The sequence below is a fragment of the Phycodurus eques genome, chromosome 10, assembly GCF_024500275.1.
Source record: "Phycodurus eques isolate BA_2022a chromosome 10, UOR_Pequ_1.1, whole genome shotgun sequence".
Classification (NCBI taxonomy): domain Eukaryota; kingdom Metazoa; phylum Chordata; class Actinopteri; order Syngnathiformes; family Syngnathidae; genus Phycodurus; species Phycodurus eques.
In genome coordinates, this window is record NC_084534.1 from 11,749,296 (window position 1) to 11,770,314 (window position 21,019).

General features: G+C 40.4%; 1 protein-coding gene across 3 annotated transcripts in view; it reads right to left on the reverse strand.

Moving 5' to 3' along the window:
* The window catches only part of LOC133408410 (plexin-A1-like), a 209,212-nt gene that overhangs the window by 13,145 nt on the left and 175,048 nt on the right, over window positions 1-21,019 (reverse strand). For 2 of the 3 annotated variants that reach the window (XM_061687294.1, XM_061687295.1), the window contains 10 exons: window positions 20,095-20,218; window positions 19,865-20,001; window positions 13,289-13,456; window positions 10,919-11,012; window positions 9,912-10,148; window positions 8,703-8,846; window positions 7,482-7,716; window positions 5,604-5,752; window positions 2,393-2,649; window positions 468-534 (listed from right to left, as the gene is read on the reverse strand). In XM_061687294.1, the coding sequence (XP_061543278.1) occupies window positions 468-534; window positions 2,393-2,649; window positions 5,604-5,752; window positions 7,482-7,716; window positions 8,703-8,846; window positions 9,912-10,148; window positions 10,919-11,012; window positions 13,289-13,456; window positions 19,865-20,001; window positions 20,095-20,218 (1,612 nt within the window). The remainder of the gene's footprint in view (window positions 1-467; window positions 535-2,392; window positions 2,650-5,603; window positions 5,753-7,481; window positions 7,717-8,702; window positions 8,847-9,911; window positions 10,149-10,918; window positions 11,013-13,288; window positions 13,457-19,864; window positions 20,002-20,094; window positions 20,219-21,019) is intronic. The other variant, XM_061687296.1, reaches the window with a different exon arrangement.

A 21,019-nucleotide genomic window follows, 5' to 3' on the forward strand; every position in this document is an offset into this window, starting at 1 on the left:
TGAATAGATGCAGCAATATTTGAATAAACAAAGCACACAAGTAGGGGAAAATGAAAGTTTAAGCCATCGTAAATCTCTCTGATTCTGCATCCAAGAGCAATTCAAAGAGAACGGAAGATGGACAGCCAGCTCAAACAAAAACAACTCACATATTCACAAAGGTAAACGTACACATTCTGGCTCTAAAATAATGAAGTGAGGGAAACGAAGAGGATCTGGTGAAAAGCTTTGGCAGTCACAACAGCACGAGCGACCACATGTGAACACAGCTTCAGACCCTATAAATTCCGACATTTGGAAGAGAGGGGCATTGACCAAATGAAAGGCAGAGGTAAACGATAGGTAGCCACTGGCCTCTGCCTTATCTATTGCTGCAGCTGTGCGCATTACTGGGGATTTTTCTACTCTACTGCAAGCGGAATCACTCCAAAGCATGTGTGCCTATGGGTGTGAGAGACCATTATTACCTTGAGGAACTTGTAAAGCAGGAAAGTGAACCAGTTGGTGAGCATCTTCTCAGCCACTGACTCCGTCCTGGGAAAGACAAGGAAGAGAAAAGGGTGAGAGGGGGTGACAATTTAATCTTAAAACATACAAAAATCTCACCCCCAGCACACCTTTCTATGTCAAAAAGCCTCCTCAACTACAATATGTGGATATAAATTAACACTTTAGATCTTACCTATTAATGCTGCATTATTAGATGATTCAGTCCTTTCACTGTTCCCATAGACAAGTAAACAAATTAGACAGGGAAAACACCCCCATATTTCTTTCATTTACACCCCACCCCCCTTTTCTACTTGTTGTTTTTAACACTTCCTTGTCACGATTGCTGTTTAATTATCCATTCCTTGGGTTAGTGTTTGAAAAGACTCACAGTAGCTATGTGGAGGTTGATGGGCTGTCTAACTGGGCCACATTTCCAGCTTCCATTAAATATTGACTATTTGTTTTGCAAAGGTTGCAAAAAGGTGGAAAGGGTTCACTATGATGAGAAATGACACCACCGAAATTAAATTTTACAGTGTTTGTGCTGAAGTTCTGTTTCAAGACTAAGGAGCAGGGGAAAAAACTGTGAAACTAGGCCAAAGAAACCAGCTAGTGAAAGCCTTTAGCAGGAACGAGACTTGAACTCCTACGCTTCCGCCAGCCTCCCATTTGACTGTTGAATGTTGTTTGATCTATGCGGAACACTTTCTTTTTCATGGCTGTCAGCAAAATGTAACCGATGAAAGATGAGGCAACAGGGAAAGGAGAGCTGGAGGACAACGGAGGTGAATATACCTGGATAGAAGACGCTTCTGGGCATGTCAGGCCCTGGCAGAGGGTGACACGTTTCATCCTCTCATTCAGGGAAACTATGTGCCAAAGCCCATTGTTCTAAAACACGTGCTCTAAAGAATAGAGTTCGCGGTAGCATTCCTGTCCAGAAAGAAACTGTCCAACTAAAGTTAGCCCATTAAGTCATTTTATTGTGCTTTCTTGGAGAAAGTTCTTGTCTTGCTTGGCAGTTAAAGCTCCAGAAACTAGTGTGTTTAGCAAGGACAGCATTTTGTGACCATTCCCCACTGGAGGGGATTAGAAATGGCTCTACAAAGGCACATTTGTGGACAGTCATTTATTTGATTAGATTTTTTAAAATTAAATCTCTCCTGGGAGAAGGGGAAATGGGGGAAAAAAAGTTATTTAATGTCAAATCCCGACTTATTTGGAAACGTACTATTTTTTCAAATGTATTATTTTAATGGTGACAATGCTGGGTTGTGTTTATATAGCAGGGCCTTCAGTGACAGCTCTGATGCAGCTATTTCGCAGGACCTCAATGTGAAAGACATGTATTACTGTATATATTCCATATTCTTCCACCAGTTCGATTCCAGCTGAAATCTTCCTGTAGACATGTTGATCACAGTTCTTCTGTTCCTGCACTCCATCCACCTCTCTTAGCCCAAACTCACTCTTGCCCTTTATTTCACTCCTCTTGCATAATGCCCCACCTTTACCGAGCCACCTTATCATCTATCTTTAACACACATCCTTGTAAATGCTTCTCCTCTCTATCCATTGACATTCACTCCATCACTTGTATCCCCCAACTACCTGTGTGTGTGTGTGTGTGTGTATGAGAAAGAGAGAGAGAGAGCGGGAGAGGTCGGTCTGTCTGCAGCTCCACTGGGAATGTGTGTGCTCAGGGGTGTAATCCTTTCTGACAGCGACAGGGTTGACAGAAAGAGAGGAAGAAACGTCACATATGCTTCTAAAAAAAGAGTCCCCTCCGTCCAGCTCCACGACAACACACAACTCGCAGGCATGCACATCTTGGCAAACTGACTGTTCTTATGTTCGCTGCTCTCTATCGAAAGGTATAAAATAATCCCTTTGTGCATACCTCCGGAGTAAGAGCTTCGGGTGATTCTTGCTCTCCAAGTTCTTGTCGATGAGGTCAGACAGGAGTTGTTTAAGGACGCCTGTAGCGTACTCCATTTCCCCCTGCAGTGCAGTCATGATGAGGGAGGCCACATTGCCGCGGTCTCGCATTGAGAAGGAACGCTGTGCTTCAAGGGTGCGGATGAAGGTCAGCAGGAAGTGCTTTTTGGTCAGCATCTGTCCGAACAATGTCAGAGCCTTCTCCACGTTAGCTGGGACCTGGAGGAGAAGGTTTAAGGAAGAACAGATGGATGGAGGAAAAAGAAGAAATTGATAAAAGGTTGAGTGGATGGAAAGTAGTTAAGAAAGTGAGAGCAAAGAAAAAGAGGCACCAGAGAAAGAAAGTGAGCATGAGCAAGATAGTATAATTTAATTTGCAGGGAGTTACACAAGGACACACTGGCAAAATAGTCACAAGAGCAATGCATGTCTTCACATAAACTCGTTATTTGTCTCCTCAAAAAGAAAATCAGACAAATTGATTCAGTTTCAGCTACATGCATAAACCCATTTATTGTCATCCCCTTTCACTTATTCCCATGACCTATTATTCTCTCCACAGCTGTCCTGATGCTTTATCTTTTTTCTTTTACCCCCTTCATCCCTCACTACTCTCCCACATGCTCTCCATCGAGTCTCTTCCTCTCTTAAAGATGAGGATGTGAGCTTCATGCTGTAATAAGAAATTGATCTGCCTACTACTGCACTACTGTGGTCTGTGATTGCCTGGGCCATACAAATGAAAATCCGATGTCGCGCAACACCATCCCCTTGGAATACAGATGATAGTATAGTGCAGATACTGAGGGCCTCAAATGCACCTGACACCTTCCATGCATATCAGCACACAAGTCTGCACTGTGCGTTTCCATGCAATGATGGAAGTACATGCTATGCTACATTAAACAGTCCAGTGATGGAGGACAATGCAAGTGTTAGCAGTTATAGTGCATTTGACTTGAAATGTAATTTATGTTCTTGGTTTATTATAAAGGCTGAAAGATTAATTGCCGATCACAATATGATAAAAACATGATTTATGCGTGATTATCACAATTTACATGATAGGAAATGGTTCGTCTGACGCGTGTGCGAAAGAATAGACTGCACAGTTGTCAATCTCGAGGATTTTATGTGGCCAGCAAAAGCAAATCATTTGCGTCAACTTCTATGATTCTTGCTAACATCTTGACCAAAATTTCAAATCGTCATTTGTAATAAATAATGTAGAGATATTGCAAGCATTTTTTTGGTTACCTAACCCCTTTTTACAGTATCTTGAACACAAGTTAAACTATTATCCGCGACTTATTATTTCAAAACTCGTTGGTTATGCCATCACTTTAATACTATGATGAAAATTTTTATCAAATAATCGAGTATTTGGATAAATTATATTGTTGCTTGGTTAAAGACCAATGATGAATACACAAGAAAAAATAAGCCATTTCACTTAAAAATGAATGACAAATAGTTTTTATTTATTTTGATAATTGTATTTCTTGAATTCACACTGAGCAGCAAACTATTTTCTTGTCAATAAAATATTTTCAGTGAGGCATGAAAACAAATACATTTCGGTTCATTTTTTCTAAGCATTTCTTATACAGTGGGTACGGAAAGTATTCAGAACTACTTAAATTTTTCACTCTTTGTTATATTGCAGCCATTTGCTAAAATACTTTTAAGTTCTTTTTTTTCCCTCATTAATGTACACACAGCACCCCATATTGACAGAAAAAAACAAATTGTTGAATTCTTTGCAGATTTGTTAAAAAAGAAAATCTGAAATATCACACAGCCATAAGTATTCAGACCCTTCGCTGTGACACTCATATATTTAACTCTGGTGCTGTCCATTTCTTTTGATCATCCTTGAGATGGTTCTACACCTCATTGGAGTCCAGCTGTGTTTCATTATACTGATTGGACTTGATTAGGAAAGCCACACACCTGTCTATAGAAGACCTGACAGCTCACAGTGCATGTCAGAGCAAATGAGAATCATGAGGTCAAAGGAACTGAGTGAGTTTGGGCTAAACCTGATCCTACAAAACCATTGTAGCTTTCAAATTAAACGATACAAATTCAAATTCTTTTTTTCAAATTCAGTTTGTAAATGCAATTATTCAAGTGTAGAAATTCAAATATAAATGAGAGAGAACAACATACAATTTTACCACCAAAGGAGCACTTGCAAAGCTAAGCGAAGCATATTTGAGCTTCATGTTCCATAATAACGCTAACGCTATTGTTCAATAATAAGTCTAGAGCAGGGAACAGCAACCTTTTTGAAACTGAGAGCTACTTGTTGGGTACTGACTGTTGCGAAGGGCTACCAGTTTGATACACACTTGTGAAATAACATTTAATACTCCTGCAACCACATTATTTCAACTTATTTGCACCTCTCTCTAAACAAGATTGTTTTCAATTGCTTTGTGCAGGTTATAGATCACATTAATGGTGGAAAAATTATTTATCTTGGTCTCATTTTATTTTTATTTTTGTATATCAAAACACCTGGCATGTGAATAGGGGAGTTTTTATATCCTCTGTATGTTATTATGAATAATTACTGATATTATTATGTGTGATGATACTAATCACGTTAATGATTTCTCACAAAACCGATCAAAAATTGTTTAACAAGGTAGGAAACAGATGAATATCAATACGCAGCACTATTTCGGTAAATCTCTCCAAGGGTTTACATTTTTTACAACATTGCTAGGAAATCACAATGCCCTACCACTAGTTCGTTCTTTTTATAACAGGCCCAAGGGCTACTCATGTGGTCCTCGGGGCGATCTGGTCACCACGGGCACCATATTGGTGAACCCTGGTGTAGAGCAACAGTGCTGTTATTGTGTTTTTGTAACACATCTTTGGCTAAATAACAGCATGAGTTGGATACTGTTGTGGCAACCTGATGTGCCATTGCAATGGCAATATTGGGAAGGGGAAAGAAATCATAATTCAGGTCATATACCCAAATTGTTCAGCCCTCGTTCATTCATTTAGTCATCATCTGAACCCAATCAACCCTTGATCACTTAACTACTAACATCAAGAGGCAGCCAACAAGGTTTTTGTAGTGCGCACTACGAACAAGAGAGTTACTTTATTTATTCACTTGTACGTTATATAGGCTTAGTGTGCTCTCTACTGACCAGTACCTCCATCTCCTTGAGCACAGGATGGTCCTCAATCCCGGGAAAGAGGACCCTCATGGCGTAGGTGCGGTAGTCCAGGAAGGGGATTCCTGCTCCGTCAAGCTCCTGAGTGAGCTCATGGATGTCAGTCTGCAGTTCTGCAAATGCTGCATAAGACACAAAATGATGATCAACACAGGATCATGATGACTATGGATATTTAAAAGTTTCAATTACATTTCAGCAGGTAGCATTTATTCAAGAAATAGATTAAAGCAATGGTAATTCAGTTCAGTAAAGTATTAGTATGATAATATTTCCGGGAAGTATTGTCCGTGAGTGGGCTTGTCCTATCAAAGCCAACAAAAATACACCGACAAACAAAAATATAACTGCGATAAATTACTGGTACACTGCAAAACCCAGACTAGCAGTTGGCTTTTGTCAGCCAATCCCTCTGATTCTCTCTCTGTTTCTTCCTATTGCTTGCCTTCAAAATGAAACCTTGGAGGTCACACTTGTGTCATGCATTTGTCATTCCAGCTAACTTTAACATTAATACTTGAAGACCGCTTTCTTTAGCTATCATGTTTAAAATAATTTATTTGCATGTTGTAATGATGTAGTGTTTCATTATTTATGAGTTTCGTAGACCAATTTTAATTGAGAATGGTGCTAGCTAGAGGCATGGCAGTTTGCTTCCGGTGCCCCTGAGCAAGGTACTGAACCCCCAATTGCATGCATGCTTGTTGAGCACTCTGATCCTCATATTCCCCACACTGCATAGATTATGCAGTTTTCTTAATTGTGCATTTGTGTATTTCTGGCCCAAATGAGTATTTATGTATTTATGTTCAGAGAACAGCAGATAATTTCTTAAGATGGAATCAGTTTCTTTTTGTAACAATTGCATTTTTCTTACAACTATCACGGTGTTATCAAGTCTCCATTTGCAATAGAGGCGGATATGATGAAAAAGTGATACACTGCTCAGACAAACAGACACGATACATCATGTGGAATTAACTTCTATACTTGACACATTGGGATTTTGATCATTCATTCTGAATTCCTATTCTGAAACCTGATCCTACAAAACCATTGTAGCTAAAACACCTTTTAATACTCAGCACTAAATTACAAAACCTTTCATTTTATATTGCACCGGTTTATTGTACAAGTGAACCCGCACATCCTTCTTAGCAGTCACAATGCATGTTTTATTTGATCTTTACCGACGCAGTATGGAAGTGTATGCTCATGATTATGGTTATCAGTATTCTACTCTTTCTTCCCATCTGCCTCCCACAGCAGACAAACCAGTTAGCAGCATCAATAGTCACTTGCTGAATCCATGCAGTTGCCTGCCAAATTAATTTATGCTAATGTGCTGGTGTGCAAGTCTATCGCTTTCTCCCCCAGCTTGATTTGCTGCCAAGCCCCTCCTTCCTTTCTATTCCCTCACTGTCCCACCTCTGTGCCCTGCATCTACCTGCCCTCCATCTCTGCCTCTCTCACACTGTGGATGACAGTAAGGCCAGCCAGGCGGCTCTCTCACAGGGTGGAGAGCCAACATCTGGTGGCTGGCTCAGATCAAAGTACTCCTCTGGAATCACACCAACATACAACCCCCCCCTCCTCCTCCCCGTGACCCCTCCCCCACACACACACACACAAACACACTGCCACATAACAGCAGGGGGGATGATTTGAAAGTGGGAGGGAGGGAGAAACAGAGCAAGTGAGAAAGTCGAGACTAAAATGGATAGCGCTGTTTAATTGGGGTTGTGCAGTGTTTGAGGTAAGCTGTAGCAAGGGAACAGTTATTTCGGGATACAGGAGTTATTTAGAGAGAACGATCAAGAGAATGTAGCCTTTATGAGGGATCCAACTTACCTTCCTTGCACTCGAGGGCTACCCTGGACTCCAGGTTGTCCATCTGCAGTTGGAGTCGTTTGAGGGTGCGGTCTGCATCACGGGACTTCCTCTTGTAAGCGATCAGCACCACGATAATAACCAGCAGCAGCAGGCCGCCTCCTCCTCCAATACCAATGATGGCAGGCAGGGTGAGAAGGCTGTCCGAGTAGATTTGCAAGGTCCCCGGCGAATATTCAAAGCCTCCGACACGCACCTAGAGAGAGGAATACTCTTGTTAGTTAGACACTTAGATGCCGTACAAAATAGAAAATGATACCAAAACAAACAAAACAACACTACTGGACTGCATGTCAATTAAAAACATTACCGGTAACATATAATCAACCAGCTACTATAGAATCTGACCTGATGATGGGCTGAAACCTGTCTGATTTGAATATAAATCCATCAAACTAATGTAATGCTTTATAAACTATTGTATTGGCTATGATATTTTCAGTTGAGTTAAGTCCAGACCAAACCTGAACCCCTTTAGCTAAACATACTATGTGCCCCGAGGTAGTAAAGTATACACCGGTAATTTATACAGTCACACACCCTATCGCAAAAAAACAGTCCTGGCTTGCTGAAGCATGGGAACAATAAGTGATTACTTTCCTATCCATTTTCACCCTTCTTTCATTCTTCAAGTGGCTTATATCTAAGAAATACAAAATGTAGGATAATGTAGAATAAAAGTAGTCCCAGGCACCCCACGCCCACTAGCCATTTGGGTTTTCTATTGAATATCAATATTGTTCCAAGCCCCATGAGTATTCCAACCAGGCAAGACCAATGAAAAGCCTCTAAAATATAAATACATTTGCAAACACCCCGAGCTATATTAGAGCCAGGATGTGTGTTTTTACGGGTGGAGAAGTATGAATGGGGATAGGGACTCTAGAACGACTAAAGAGATTTAGCTTTTATGCTTGGGGAGGAAAGAATGAGCAGAATGAATGAAAAGGCAGGAAGTGCATTGACATAAATGAAAGGGATGAACACAGACTAAGAAACTGAGAATAATTAAAACCCACATACAGGCATTCTGTATTTGAAGAACTACAACAAAAGGGTGATGAAGTAACTCAACTCTATAGGAAATTAAAAGTAAACAGTAATACACCAAAAATAAATGAAGAGCATCCAATATATGATAATAATAATAAGCATTTCATAGCTTGGCAGCACAGTACTCACAGTGACTTTGTGTTCTCCAGTCAGGTTGGGCCACTCACACAGTAGCTGGCTCTCTGACAAGGTGAGAACGCATGGTGTCTCCCCAATCAGCACTGTATAGTTCAGCTTTGTATTTCCAGGGGCTGCAGGGATTAGGTTACGGCCCTAGAAAAACACACAAACATACACGTAATATATACTAATATATATGGTGGTAAACACAAATGGTGAATTATAATTTGAAAGACCATCTAAGGAGGTTAACTAACTGCAATTTGAGTCAGTTGTGTAATTATTTCGGTTTTACATGCAGCTTTGTGTCATGAGTGAAACACGTAGATTTGAAATTGTGTCTATGGTGGGTAACCATTGCAACAGTGTGTTGAGGCCAGGCAAAAACCTTCAGAATTATTTACATCAACAAAAAAAAATGTAAAAAAAAAACAACACACACCCCGCCAAATAAAACAAAAATGCGCAACAATTATTGCATTTTTTACTTCAATCTATGGTCATGATATATATTTCTATGAATACAAAATGACTCAATGGTTTGCAGTAAGCATGTCTGCGAAGTCTCAAAGAAACCAGATCAGGTGACAAAGCAATACTGTATGTTTCTTTTGACTATTTTTTTAAAGTTGCATTTCAGAAGTCCCATTTTCTTAACTGAAACTCAAAAGTCAGTAGGCAAAGAAACACTTTTCAAGGCTGAGGCACATACATTATGAAATAATGCTGTGCTGAACCAATCATTTCAAATGACAACACCATCTTTATCAGTAACCTTGGGTATGGATACTGACTAAAGGTTTTATACAGCTTAAAAATATGTGAGACTGAGGTTTTAAAAGCATTGCTACTAGGGTCTTCTTTTACAGTCATCTGCAAAGTTTAACTTTTAAACTTTCACAAAATAAACTTTGATGCAAAGTCCACCTTGACATTATTCAGTCTGACAATTGAGTCTTCTTTTTACTCAAGAAAAGGTCTGACATCAGAAATAAACCAGAACAGGTGATGCAAGAGAGCAGAAAGAAAAGTGGGGAGCCCAAATGGTTCATTGAATGATGGGAAGAGGCAATTGAGCTGAGACGACATGAGGACACACATGAACAAATAGAACAATATCACATAAACGGATATAATGGAGGGGGAAACAAAACCAGGTTTAGAACAGAGGATAATAAAGCAAAAACAGATCAATGCTAAAAGCACAAGGCAATTTACCTTGAGTATAAGTGGAGAGCTGGGCTTTAGCTCCAACATGCCATTCGGGCTCAGAGGTTCAAACACAGGGTCTGGATGGTAGCTAAATGTCTCATTGACCACCAGCACAGACTGCACATTATCCATGATGAAGCCAATTTCATCTGGACTGCTCCCCATCTCGGAGAAAACTTTGTCAGATCCGACCACAGAGGGAGCGAGACACACCATCACCGTGTTGTTGACTACGGTGCAGTTCTGAGGAGGAACACAAATTACACATTAGTCATGCAGGTTCATTCATAAGAGAATAGGTAAACCAATTAACATATTAAGTAGAGCTGCTAGAGGCCTTTATGATATCAGTGAACATGTCTGCATTACAATGTTAAGAGGAAGTTGGAATAATAGTGTCAGAGGTGGAAATAGTTTGGAAACAGCCCAAAGGGTTGGATATACTGTATATAATACATATTAGTCATTGAAGAGGAAATTTAATGTAATGATAGTCAGTCGACAAAAAAGTGTCAGTGGATGTCACATTTAAAAACATGACAGGGAAAAAAAAGCAGTATCAAAATCAATCTATTTGTAGGTCAATCGGAAAATTAACCAAGCAAAGCCAAATTAACTGCAGAGAGGGGCCACAAAGGCAAAAACTGATATTTCTTTTACTTTGAGCAAAGTGCTGGTGAGGGGGAAAGGTTAGCTAAGCCCCATGGCGCTATAGGTGAGGAGAGGGGGATTTGCGGGAGCCGCTTTATTACTGCTTGACATTTCAAAGGTTAAAGCTGCTAAAAGGAAATTCAACATCAAAAACAAACAGAAAATAGGCCCTTGGCTGCTTGACTGACAGGTAAGGTGCGTGTGTCCCATGAGTGTGTGTTATCATTTGAAAATCAGTACTTCTAAAGAGAACGTTACAAAGGAAAGATAGAGACGCCATACAGGGATACCTGTGTGAATTCAATTTACTAACTTATTTTGTGTGTGTGTGTGTGTGTGTGTGCGTGTGGCTGTCCACTTACATTTTCTGACTTGGCAGCTCCATATTTAGCCCTCATCTTGGGTTCTTTGATAGTCATCAAATTGGTTCCCGTAACGGTCAACATGGTCCCTCCACTAAAAGAGAGTATTAAACACATGAGGAAGAACAATTATAGGCCATGACAACAAAAATGTTTGCTGATAACATTGTCTTTAACGGCAGTTGCAATTAGTCCAAAACGTATTAAAAACAAATCCTAAAAATTTATGTCAATTTGCTTCATTTTACCAATATGAGAATATGTAATGTACCCTTAAACTGAGTGATGTCACCACCATCTTTGTATGCTTCAACCAGAAAGTAAACTGCAGTGACTGAGAAGGGAATTGCTATTGTAATTATCTCATCATATCTCGTCGTATGACCTCTCTACGCAATATTTAATGAACTCTCCACAGCGCCTCTAGGGAGATATTAAGTTGCATGTACTGAAATTTTGCTGTGGTATTTTCAGATTGAGATATACACTCAGAAAGGTCCATGTTGTCAGTGATCTGACATGTGTAACCTTTACACCTGTGACCTATTCAGGTCCATGTGATGCTGACCAACAGAAAGTGGTGAAAGACTTCCTTTTCCCCGCTGCCTTCTTAACAGCCGCTGTTGGCCTGAGATGCTGAACTTTAGCTGATGTGAACAAGTCTGGCAGCAGCTAAATGAGTTAACATATAACTTAGAAATCAGAGCCGTGTTCGGAAAGGTTTAAGACCCACAATCACTGGAAGTCACTATGCACTGAATTAATACACAGGTGCATTCATTGCTGGGTTTTATAAAAGCAGGAACACCACTTTCAAGAGCATTGTGCTATTGTTAATAAAATCAAAAATATAAAACAAGTTAGGGGTTCCATTGTCATATTTCTAAACCTGGTTAGCCGGTGATGAGATGGAAAGAGGAGCTAGAAGAAAAAAATGACTGCGTGGCGATAAGGTTTTAGGGGTTTTGAGTGGCATTAAGGCAGCTGACAGGGGCACGTGGCAATGAAATATCGAGTGAAAAGACAAAAGTATTAAGAACATTTTCAAGGGGAATGAGCAGTAAAAAACATTATAGCTACAGCAGTAAACCTTTTCTACACTTTCAGTGCAAACAATGCATTGTGAACGATGTAAATCGCACATCACTGTATAAATAAGAGTTAATCTTTGCAAAATGTTTTGTTAGACCAAGAATGACTTGCAATAATAGGGAGAGGATCAAGAGTATTTTGGATGAGCTCTGCTTTACAACAGGGTGACAAAAGAAGACACAGTGACAAAAGAGACGGGTAAATAGAACCATAACTGTAAAGGAGAAATGAGTGAAACACCCAAAACAAGTGCAGTGTTGAGGGGATAAAAATCTGTTGTGGTGAAATAAAACTTTAACCCTTGATGAAGAGTGGCAATAATATATATCATCTACATACCAAAATACTCCCGGCCATAGATTGCACATAGGCAGACAGTTTATGTAAATTATTGTCGTAAGACAGCCCATCTTTATATTGCTATTTTGAGTTACAATTTCTATTATTTTAATATATATGAGAAGTGCAACCCCATAAAAAAGCCCAGGAAATAATGCACAAACATTTCCTAGAAGTATTTTGTCTAAGTCAATGAGAACCACATGAGCTGAAGAACAGAGAGGTTTCTAGGTCATATTAGTGAGCCTATTAGCATTGGGTTGCTGCAAGCTTTTTTTATTATTATTTTTTTATTTCCATATCTTTTACACTCCACAACACAGCTTGGGTTTGATCAGGAAACCTCCCCATGCCTATAAAGCCTCATTTCAATGAAGTCAAGTAATATTTACACACACTGTATATCTGTGCTGCAACTCAAGTACCAGTGCACTGCTCCAGGAGCCCTCCTTTACTGCTGCTGCTCACAAACATTTACTTTTCATACACAACTATAAACAGAATAAATAAGAGATCTCTAAAATGAGAGATGAGGTTGAAAATTGAGAGCAATGTTTGTTTTTCTTTTCACTGAGATCCGGGCTGGGAGTATTGGTGGAATATTACATCAATGAACTGATACGCGGAGTTCATATTTCAGTTTAGTTGGTGAGGCTCATATAAAAATACATTAATGTACAGCGGAACCATCATATAGGATTAATAATGCATTGGTGCGTTTATATCTTCTCTATAGATCAATCAGCATTGTAGCTCATACACTGAATTTTATTACATTCTATATAGATTACGAAGAATAGGGTGAGCAGGCAAGCACTCTCCTCATAATTATTTAGTACACTTCACTTTTTATAATAATTCAGACAATGTATGCAATGTAAAGCCACACGTAGTGCCAGCAAATTAGTTGTTTTACCCCATACTAATGTTTCCTCTTACCTGGCAATGCTCCAGTCGGGTTCAATTTTGAGGATGGTGGGATCATCCGAGTAGTTGAACTTGACCTCTGGGTTTCTCAGCTCGGCTGAGTTGATGTCCACCATGACCGGGGTAGGGCCTGGAGCTTGTCCGGCTGGGGTCACACACACTATCTCGGTGCTGTTTCGCCTGGATGAGCAGGAGATCATGGGAACAGCAGAGGGAGGGGTGTTAGTCATGAAAGGTTGGTTGCTGAGGTGTTACAAAGTGCTTCTAAAAAGGTTCATCTAATTTAATCTCATTTCTACTAAAGTAACAAATCATTTAAGATTTCCACCAAAACCACACTTAATGTCAGTCGCATACTGTATCTCTAAGTACTTTTACTTTGTGCAGCAGTAGTTTCATCCGTCAAGCATCTATCCTCTCCCCTACTGTTATGTGTCTTGCTGAAAAATCAGATGTGGCAGATGAAGCTGGTCGTCTTGGTGTGTGATGTAACAGCATCACGAGCAGACAGGCGACCAGCTGTGACCTGCAGTGAAACTTTGCGTTCCACTCCAGAGGTTATTTTAGGTATCCTGCAATGTCAGGCTGAAACACTGTTGGCCAAGCAATAGGGGGTAAGCCTCCCATGAGTCCATCTGTTTGGGCGTGTAAAAAGGTGCTTATGCACAGTGTGGGGCTCGGTGAATTTGCATATAAATATGGTAAACGCAGGTAGAGTATTTTTCCTCCCGAGCTTGAGCTCCCTGTAAATGTGAACTAGTTGCCCAAATGGCACGTGGCACAGTGTGAAATTTTTAATAGGAGTTGAACACACTGCTCTGTACACAAATCCTTCTCTCTTTCGTCTGCAGGGAGGCTGAAATCCACAGAGAGAGCTAGGAGACGATGGGGCAGATGATGAAGTTAGTTTCTTCCCTGAGAGCTTGCAGTGAGGTCGAGACAGGTTGGATGGAAATATAAAAATATATACAGTGCTGTGAAAAGTATTTTCCCCCTTCTCAAATTATTATTAATTATTATTTTTGCATAGTTTCCGCACTTGGATGTTTATGATCATCCAACAAATGTAAATATCAGAGAGAGATAACCCAAGTAAACATAAAATGCAGTTTTCTTTTTTTGAAAATGGTGTTTTTTTTTTCCATTAAGGGAAAACATATGAAAAGCTACCTGGCCCTGTGTGAGTAATTGACCCCTTTATGAATTAAATGAGTCTAATCACATTTTTGGGAAAGCTGACCTAATTTTCACTGCTCACACCCAAGCTTGATCTGTTCAATGAAGAAATCACTAAAGTAGAACTTGTCTGGCAAAATGAAGCTATCCAAATGATCTCAAAAAGTTGCAACAAAATACCATGATCCAAATAACTTCAAGAATAGATGAAAAATAAAGTAACATCCATCAGTCTGGAAAGGGTTACAAAGCCATTTTCAAAGCTCTAGGACTTGAGTGAACCACAGTGTAATCCATTATCCACAAATGGAGAAAACACGGAACAGTGATGAACCTTCCTAGGAGTGGCCTGCCTACAAAAACTATCCCAAGAGCACAGCAACGATTCACCCAGGAGGGCACAAAGGAACTGAGGAAAATATCTAAAGAACTGCAGGCTTCCCTTGCCTCAGTTAAAGTGACTCAACAATAAGGAAGAGACTGGACAAAAATGGCATCCATGGCAGAGTTCCAAGACGAAAACCATTGCTCACTAAAAAGAGCTTAACGCTCGTCTTACTTGTGCAAAAATCAACGAATTAACAAGAAAATTAAAAAAATAAAAAAATAAATTAAAAAAACACATCTGAATGATTCCCTAAATTTGGGGAAGAATATTCCATGGACTGATGAGAAGAAAGTTGAACTTTTTGGAAGTGTGTGTCTCATTATATCGGATATCAATGTAACAAAGCATTACAGAAAAATAACTTCATACGACCAGTCAAACATGGCGGTGGTCGTGTGGTGGTCTGGGGTGATTTACTGTGATTGATGGAACCATGATTTCTGCTCTTTACCAGAAAATCATGAAGGAGAATTTTCGGCCCTCAGTTTCTGACCTCAAGCTGAGGAACACTAGGGCTCTGCAGCAGCACAACAATTCAAAACATGCCAACAAATCAACTTCTGCATGGCTTGAAAAATAAAATGAAGGTTTTGGAGAGGCCTAGTCACATTCCGGACTTGAATCTGATTTAAATACTGTGGCATGACCTTAAAAAGGCCGTTCATGCTTGAAAACCCAAGTGATGCTGAATGAAAGCAATTCTGCAAAGAATACTGGGGCAAACATCTCCGCAGCGATGTAAATGACTCATTGCCAGTTATAGAAAACGTCCAACCAGTATTAGGTTTAGGGGGAAATTACTTTTTCCACACAGGACCAGGTAGCTTTGAATTGATTTTTTCCCCTTAAAAATAAAATCAACATTTAAAAACTTTATTGTACGTTTAATTGGGTTGTCTTTGTCTGATATTTACATTTATTTGATGATCTGAAACAAAGTGGGAAACTATGCAAAAAAATAAATAAAAATAAATAAAAAAAGAAGGGGGAAAGTACGTTTTCACATTACTGTACAGAGTATATACAATCCAATTAATCTATATTTGCTCCTTACCAATATAATCTCTGCTGTCACTCAAGATGCAATGTGAACGTCTTCCTCCTTGTATACTTAAACTGAGAGGGAACTGAAAAGGGGGCTGAATATAGAAGGATGACTTTTTAAAAAAGGTTTTTCCACATTCCACTCGTCTTCTGTTTTTATAGTAACTATTTTCACAACACTATCATTGCTGAGAGTGCCTGTGGTGTCACATATGCATTTCTGACAAGGTTGCGGTCAGCACAAACGAAAGCCAATGGGGAATACAGAGCGAAAGAAAACATGAAAGAAGGTAAACGCGTTGCAAAGGGAGATAAGCGGTTGAGTGACTCAGGGTAAATAGGTTTTGATTAAACTTGAGGCCCCACTGAATACAAAGACACATTAAAAAGACAGACGCATCCAGTTCATTACTTTGGCCATAAAGGTTATTGCTGCTCAGTGGATGAAAGGCCAAGACTATTATGTTCACCTTTCTCAGGGTGTGCTACAGAGCTTTAAATTGGCCTTTGCTATGATATAAAAAGAATTTGATAGATCCAAGCTCATTAGTTGGACCTGTCACTTGTTGCCTTTCAAAAGGAAACCAATATAAGAAAAAAACAAATGCTACATAGAACAAGAATATAACTCAAAGGTTCGGCTTCAACGCACTAGAAAAGCTGGTAAAGAAGCCTTTATCGTCATTTATTTCTAAAAAGGAAAGTAAAAATTCCAAAATTATTCAAATGCCTATACAATTTAGAAACAGACCCCAGTGTTGTGCTGCAGTGTTCTCACTAGTTGTCAAGAGAATGTTTTTTCATAACCATAATTCCTTTTCAACTGGTGTGACAGTTAATGTTGAGATGACGCATATATGCAGAGGTGGGTAGAGTACTGTATTTTCACGACCATAGGGCGCACCGCATTAAAATGCGCAGGCTCAGTTACGGGGTCTATTTCTGTATTTAAAACATACATAAGGCGCACTGTATTATTGGGCGCAGGCATGGTAAAACATACGCTATCTTAAAACATAAGGTAGCATGCATCCACACTAAAACAATGTTTGTAAAAAGGCAGGGGGGGGCAAAACTGAGTTCGGTTGTACTTTATTGAAGTATTTAACAATGTACTCACGTTATTTTTTGATCAATCCTCATCCACAAATCCATCAAAGTCTTCATGTTCTGTATCCGAAATGAACAGCTGGGCAAGTTCTCCATCAAACACGCCAGGTTCCCTCTCGTCATTGTCGGAGTCAGTCTCGTTGCCGTGCGGCTCCTCAGAAATGATGCCGGCTTTCGCGAAAGCTCGAACAACAGTCAAAGCAGATACCTTAGCCCAAGCATCCACAATCCATCCACATATGGTGGCGTAACTCGCCCGGCGCTCCCTCCCAGTCTTAGTAAAGCTGTGTTTGCCATCTGTCATCCATCGCTCCCACGTCGTTCGCAACTTCACTTTGAACGCCCTGTTTACACCGATGTCCAGCGGTTGGAGTTACTTCGTCAAAGAACCCGGAATGATGGCAAGCTCTGAGTTCATTTTCTGCACTTGGTTTTTCACAGCGGCTGTGAGATGGGCGCGCATGGAGTCACAGATCAACAGGGACGGTGAGGCGTGGAAAAAAAACATTCGGTCTCTTTACATACACCTCACTCAGCCACTCTCTCATTTTCTCCTCGTCCATCCAGCCCTTTTGATTGGCCTTAACGATGACTTCGGCTGGAAACGTTTCTTTAGGCAGCGTCTTCCTCTTACAAATCACCATCGGTGGCAATTTCTGTCCATTACCATGGCAACCAACCACAACAGTAAAAGCCGACTTCTTGTGCCCCGTCGTGCGTATCGCTACCGTGGTGGTCCCCTTTTTCCCGCTGTGGTTCACCGGGAAGTCGAAAGTGAGCGAAAGTGAGCGGCACCTCGTCCTTGTTGGTGATGTGGTTGGGCTGGATGTATTTGTCGGCAATATTTTTACTGCAGTAGGAGCTGAAGATGGCCAGCTTTTCCTTGTAATCCGCCAGGAAGTTGCTGCACCACGGTAGTCTTTGCCCGGATGGATAGATGGCGCAGTTTCATAAAACGAAAGCACCAAGACGGACTTCCTTGAAAATGTTCGCTTTTCATTTCTTCTGCAAGCGTTATTGCCCTCAGTCGAATGGTGAGTGTAGAGAAGCTTCTGCCGGCAGTTCTTTGCTCATTAATCTATTGCTCGAGTTGGTCTTCCAACTCGGGCCACCTCGCCTTGTTTCCGTGGAAACTCAGCTTCATCTTCTTGACTTGGCGAAGATCGTTTTCCTGCTTCCTCCACTTGGGAACCATGGATTCGTTGATTTTTAATTCTCTCGCGGCTCCTCGAGTCCCATGTCCCCTCCGCGTAACTGACAGCTTGCAGTTTAAACTATGCTTCGTAAGCGTGTCTCTTCGTAGGTGCCATTTTCGGGGGTCCTTAGCCAAACAGATGTTTTGCACAATGCACATACTATATACCTACTGGGGGTGTGCCTTTAGCGTCCTCCTTCACGCGCACCCTTCCCCCTTTACGTCCGCGTGCTATCCTCAGCCACGTCCGCTTTTCCTCTGTATAAGCAACGTGTCGGCAGGAAATGCTCACAGTCAGTCAAGCGGAGCGCTCATCACACGACAACATTTATAGATTTTGGAACTCGGTGTGCCGCATTTTAAGGCGCCCCCCCGTCCATTTTGGAGAAAATTTACGACTTTTAAGTGTGGCTTATGGTCGTGAAAATACGGTAGCCAAATATTGTACTCAAGTAAGAGTACTGTTACTTTAGAATAATATGACTCAAGTAAAAGAAAAAATATATATATATTTACTTGAGTAAGAGTAAGAAAGTACTCAATGAAAAAATTACTCAAGGGTAATTTGTGAGTAACTTCAGATTATTATTATTATAGAGAAATCACAGCATGATCATCAAATAAAACTAAAAAAATATATATATGGGAGTTGACAGACCTGCCACAATTTCAATTTTAAACTGCTCAAAAACCAACAACACATGCATTGGGCCCTACAGAAACATAATTTGCTTTATACGCTGAAATGACTTGATGAAGAAGCTGTTTGCTGAACAGACTTAGTAATTGTGTGTGCGTGTTCTACACCATATGATAGGCCAAATTTTGCCACATCACTGCCAATACAACAATAGAAACATCAGCAACTTACCTTAAGGTGTTTTCTCAAGTTAGAAGTGGGCTGAAATATCCAAGTTTGGGCAGTCACAATTTAAGAGCTGCATGACAAAGCTGTTGTTTTTTGTTTGTAAAGTAAATGCCAGAAAAACTTTATATTATTTGGGGGAACTATTAAAACCAATAATCTGAATTTTGTGAAATAAAATAAATAAATAAATAATAATCATAAAAAAGATTTTATTTTGAGGACAAATTGCCCCCTAGTACAACTTTTGTTCATGTGTGAATGTGACTGCTCAAGCAAATTTTGTTTCTTATGAGCAAACCAACACTACAGTATCTAGAGTGCACTAATATTTGTTCTGTGACATTTACTCGTGTTCATGAGTGGGATTTAAAGAGTGTGCCAGGAATGGAAGGAAGGTATGTACCGCAAACCTTGCCTTTGTGATTATATACCTGTAAACCTTAAGAAAAAAACTGAAAAATATTGTGGAGAGCAAAATGTGAGTTTTCAACACCATATGGTTCCTTAGAATCTAAAATAATGTCTGATAAATACAGGCCACACAGAGCACAATTGACAAATGATAGCAGCCACACTAAGAATCGGCTACACCGTCATTTTTAGGATTGCTGGGACTTACAGAGCTGTGGGTCATCCTCCTGCAAAGACCTTGTTACAGTTTACTGCAAATCAAAGTTATGTATCGGTAATTAGGAAACACTAAAGCTCAGGTTATAGCTAGGGTTAAAAAAAAGGAGCTATGATATCGTGTGTTTATATATGACAATAAAGTGGGATGAATATTTGGAGTCCATTCGTTTCACTCACTTCTCGAAGCGGCAGGCATGGAGTCCTATCTTTACATAGACAGCGCTGCCTGCGTTTAGGTTACTGCCATTTACGGTGATCCTTGTCCCTCCAGACAGCGGTCCAGTGGACGGCCTGACATGGGTGAAGTATGGAGACTGAGAAGGGACACACGCACAGACAAGAAGACGGGTCAACCATGGCTGTGGGACAGAAAGATGCTAGCTTCATCCTAAAGCATCGATTCTTACCACAAATGTAAAAGCCTTGGTGGAAATCGCTTTGTAGTCAGGATGAATGCAGTCCCTCACACACACCTCGACTTGAGCCTCCTGCACCCGGTAACCTGTTGCATCATTCAGTCGACACACAATCCTGGAACAGACAGATGCCTTTACTTTAATATCTGCATTACAATGAGCATACAGTGAAGTGAAGAACAAGGCTGAAAAAAGAGGAAAAAAAAAATATCACAATGTAGACCAAAACAACAACATAGCCATCCGTAGTTTCTTTTTTAATACAGCGCTTGTCTTCATTAGGGCTATGGGAGCCTATCTCAGCTGACTTTAGGAGAGAGGTGGGGTGCATGCTGGATTGGTCGCCAGTCAATTGCAGGGCACATCCAAGCAAACAACCATTCACACTCACATTCGCGCCTATGGACAATTAACCTAACTTGAAAGTTTTTGGAAGGAAGCCGGAGTACCCAGAAAACACCCAAACAAGCACCGAGGAAACATGCATACTCCACAAAAGTGACTCAAACCTGGACCTCAGAACTGTGACCCAGACGTGCTACTAATCCACTGTGCTGCACTGTGCTGCATAGCTGTCATTTTAAATAAATTATTTCAATAGTTTTATGAGCAAAAAAATGACCAATTGTCCTCTTAGTCTGAATTACAGAACCGTAAACCTCGCATTTGGCCTGTGGCGCTGGCCGTTCAAATGAAAATCCAATGAAGAAATGACTGCAGTCTAGCCCACAGGGCAAACCCCCCCCCCCCCGCCCCCCACACACACACACACTTCGCCCAATGGAGTCATGCTTGTCTGTTAATTAGCCACAGCGAACGAATGAGACAGAAAGAAAGGCCAAGTAAAAAGAAAAAAAAAAAAGAAAAAAAAAAGAAAGGCCAGCCGAGAAGTACAGAGAAAGAGACGCGGAGAGTA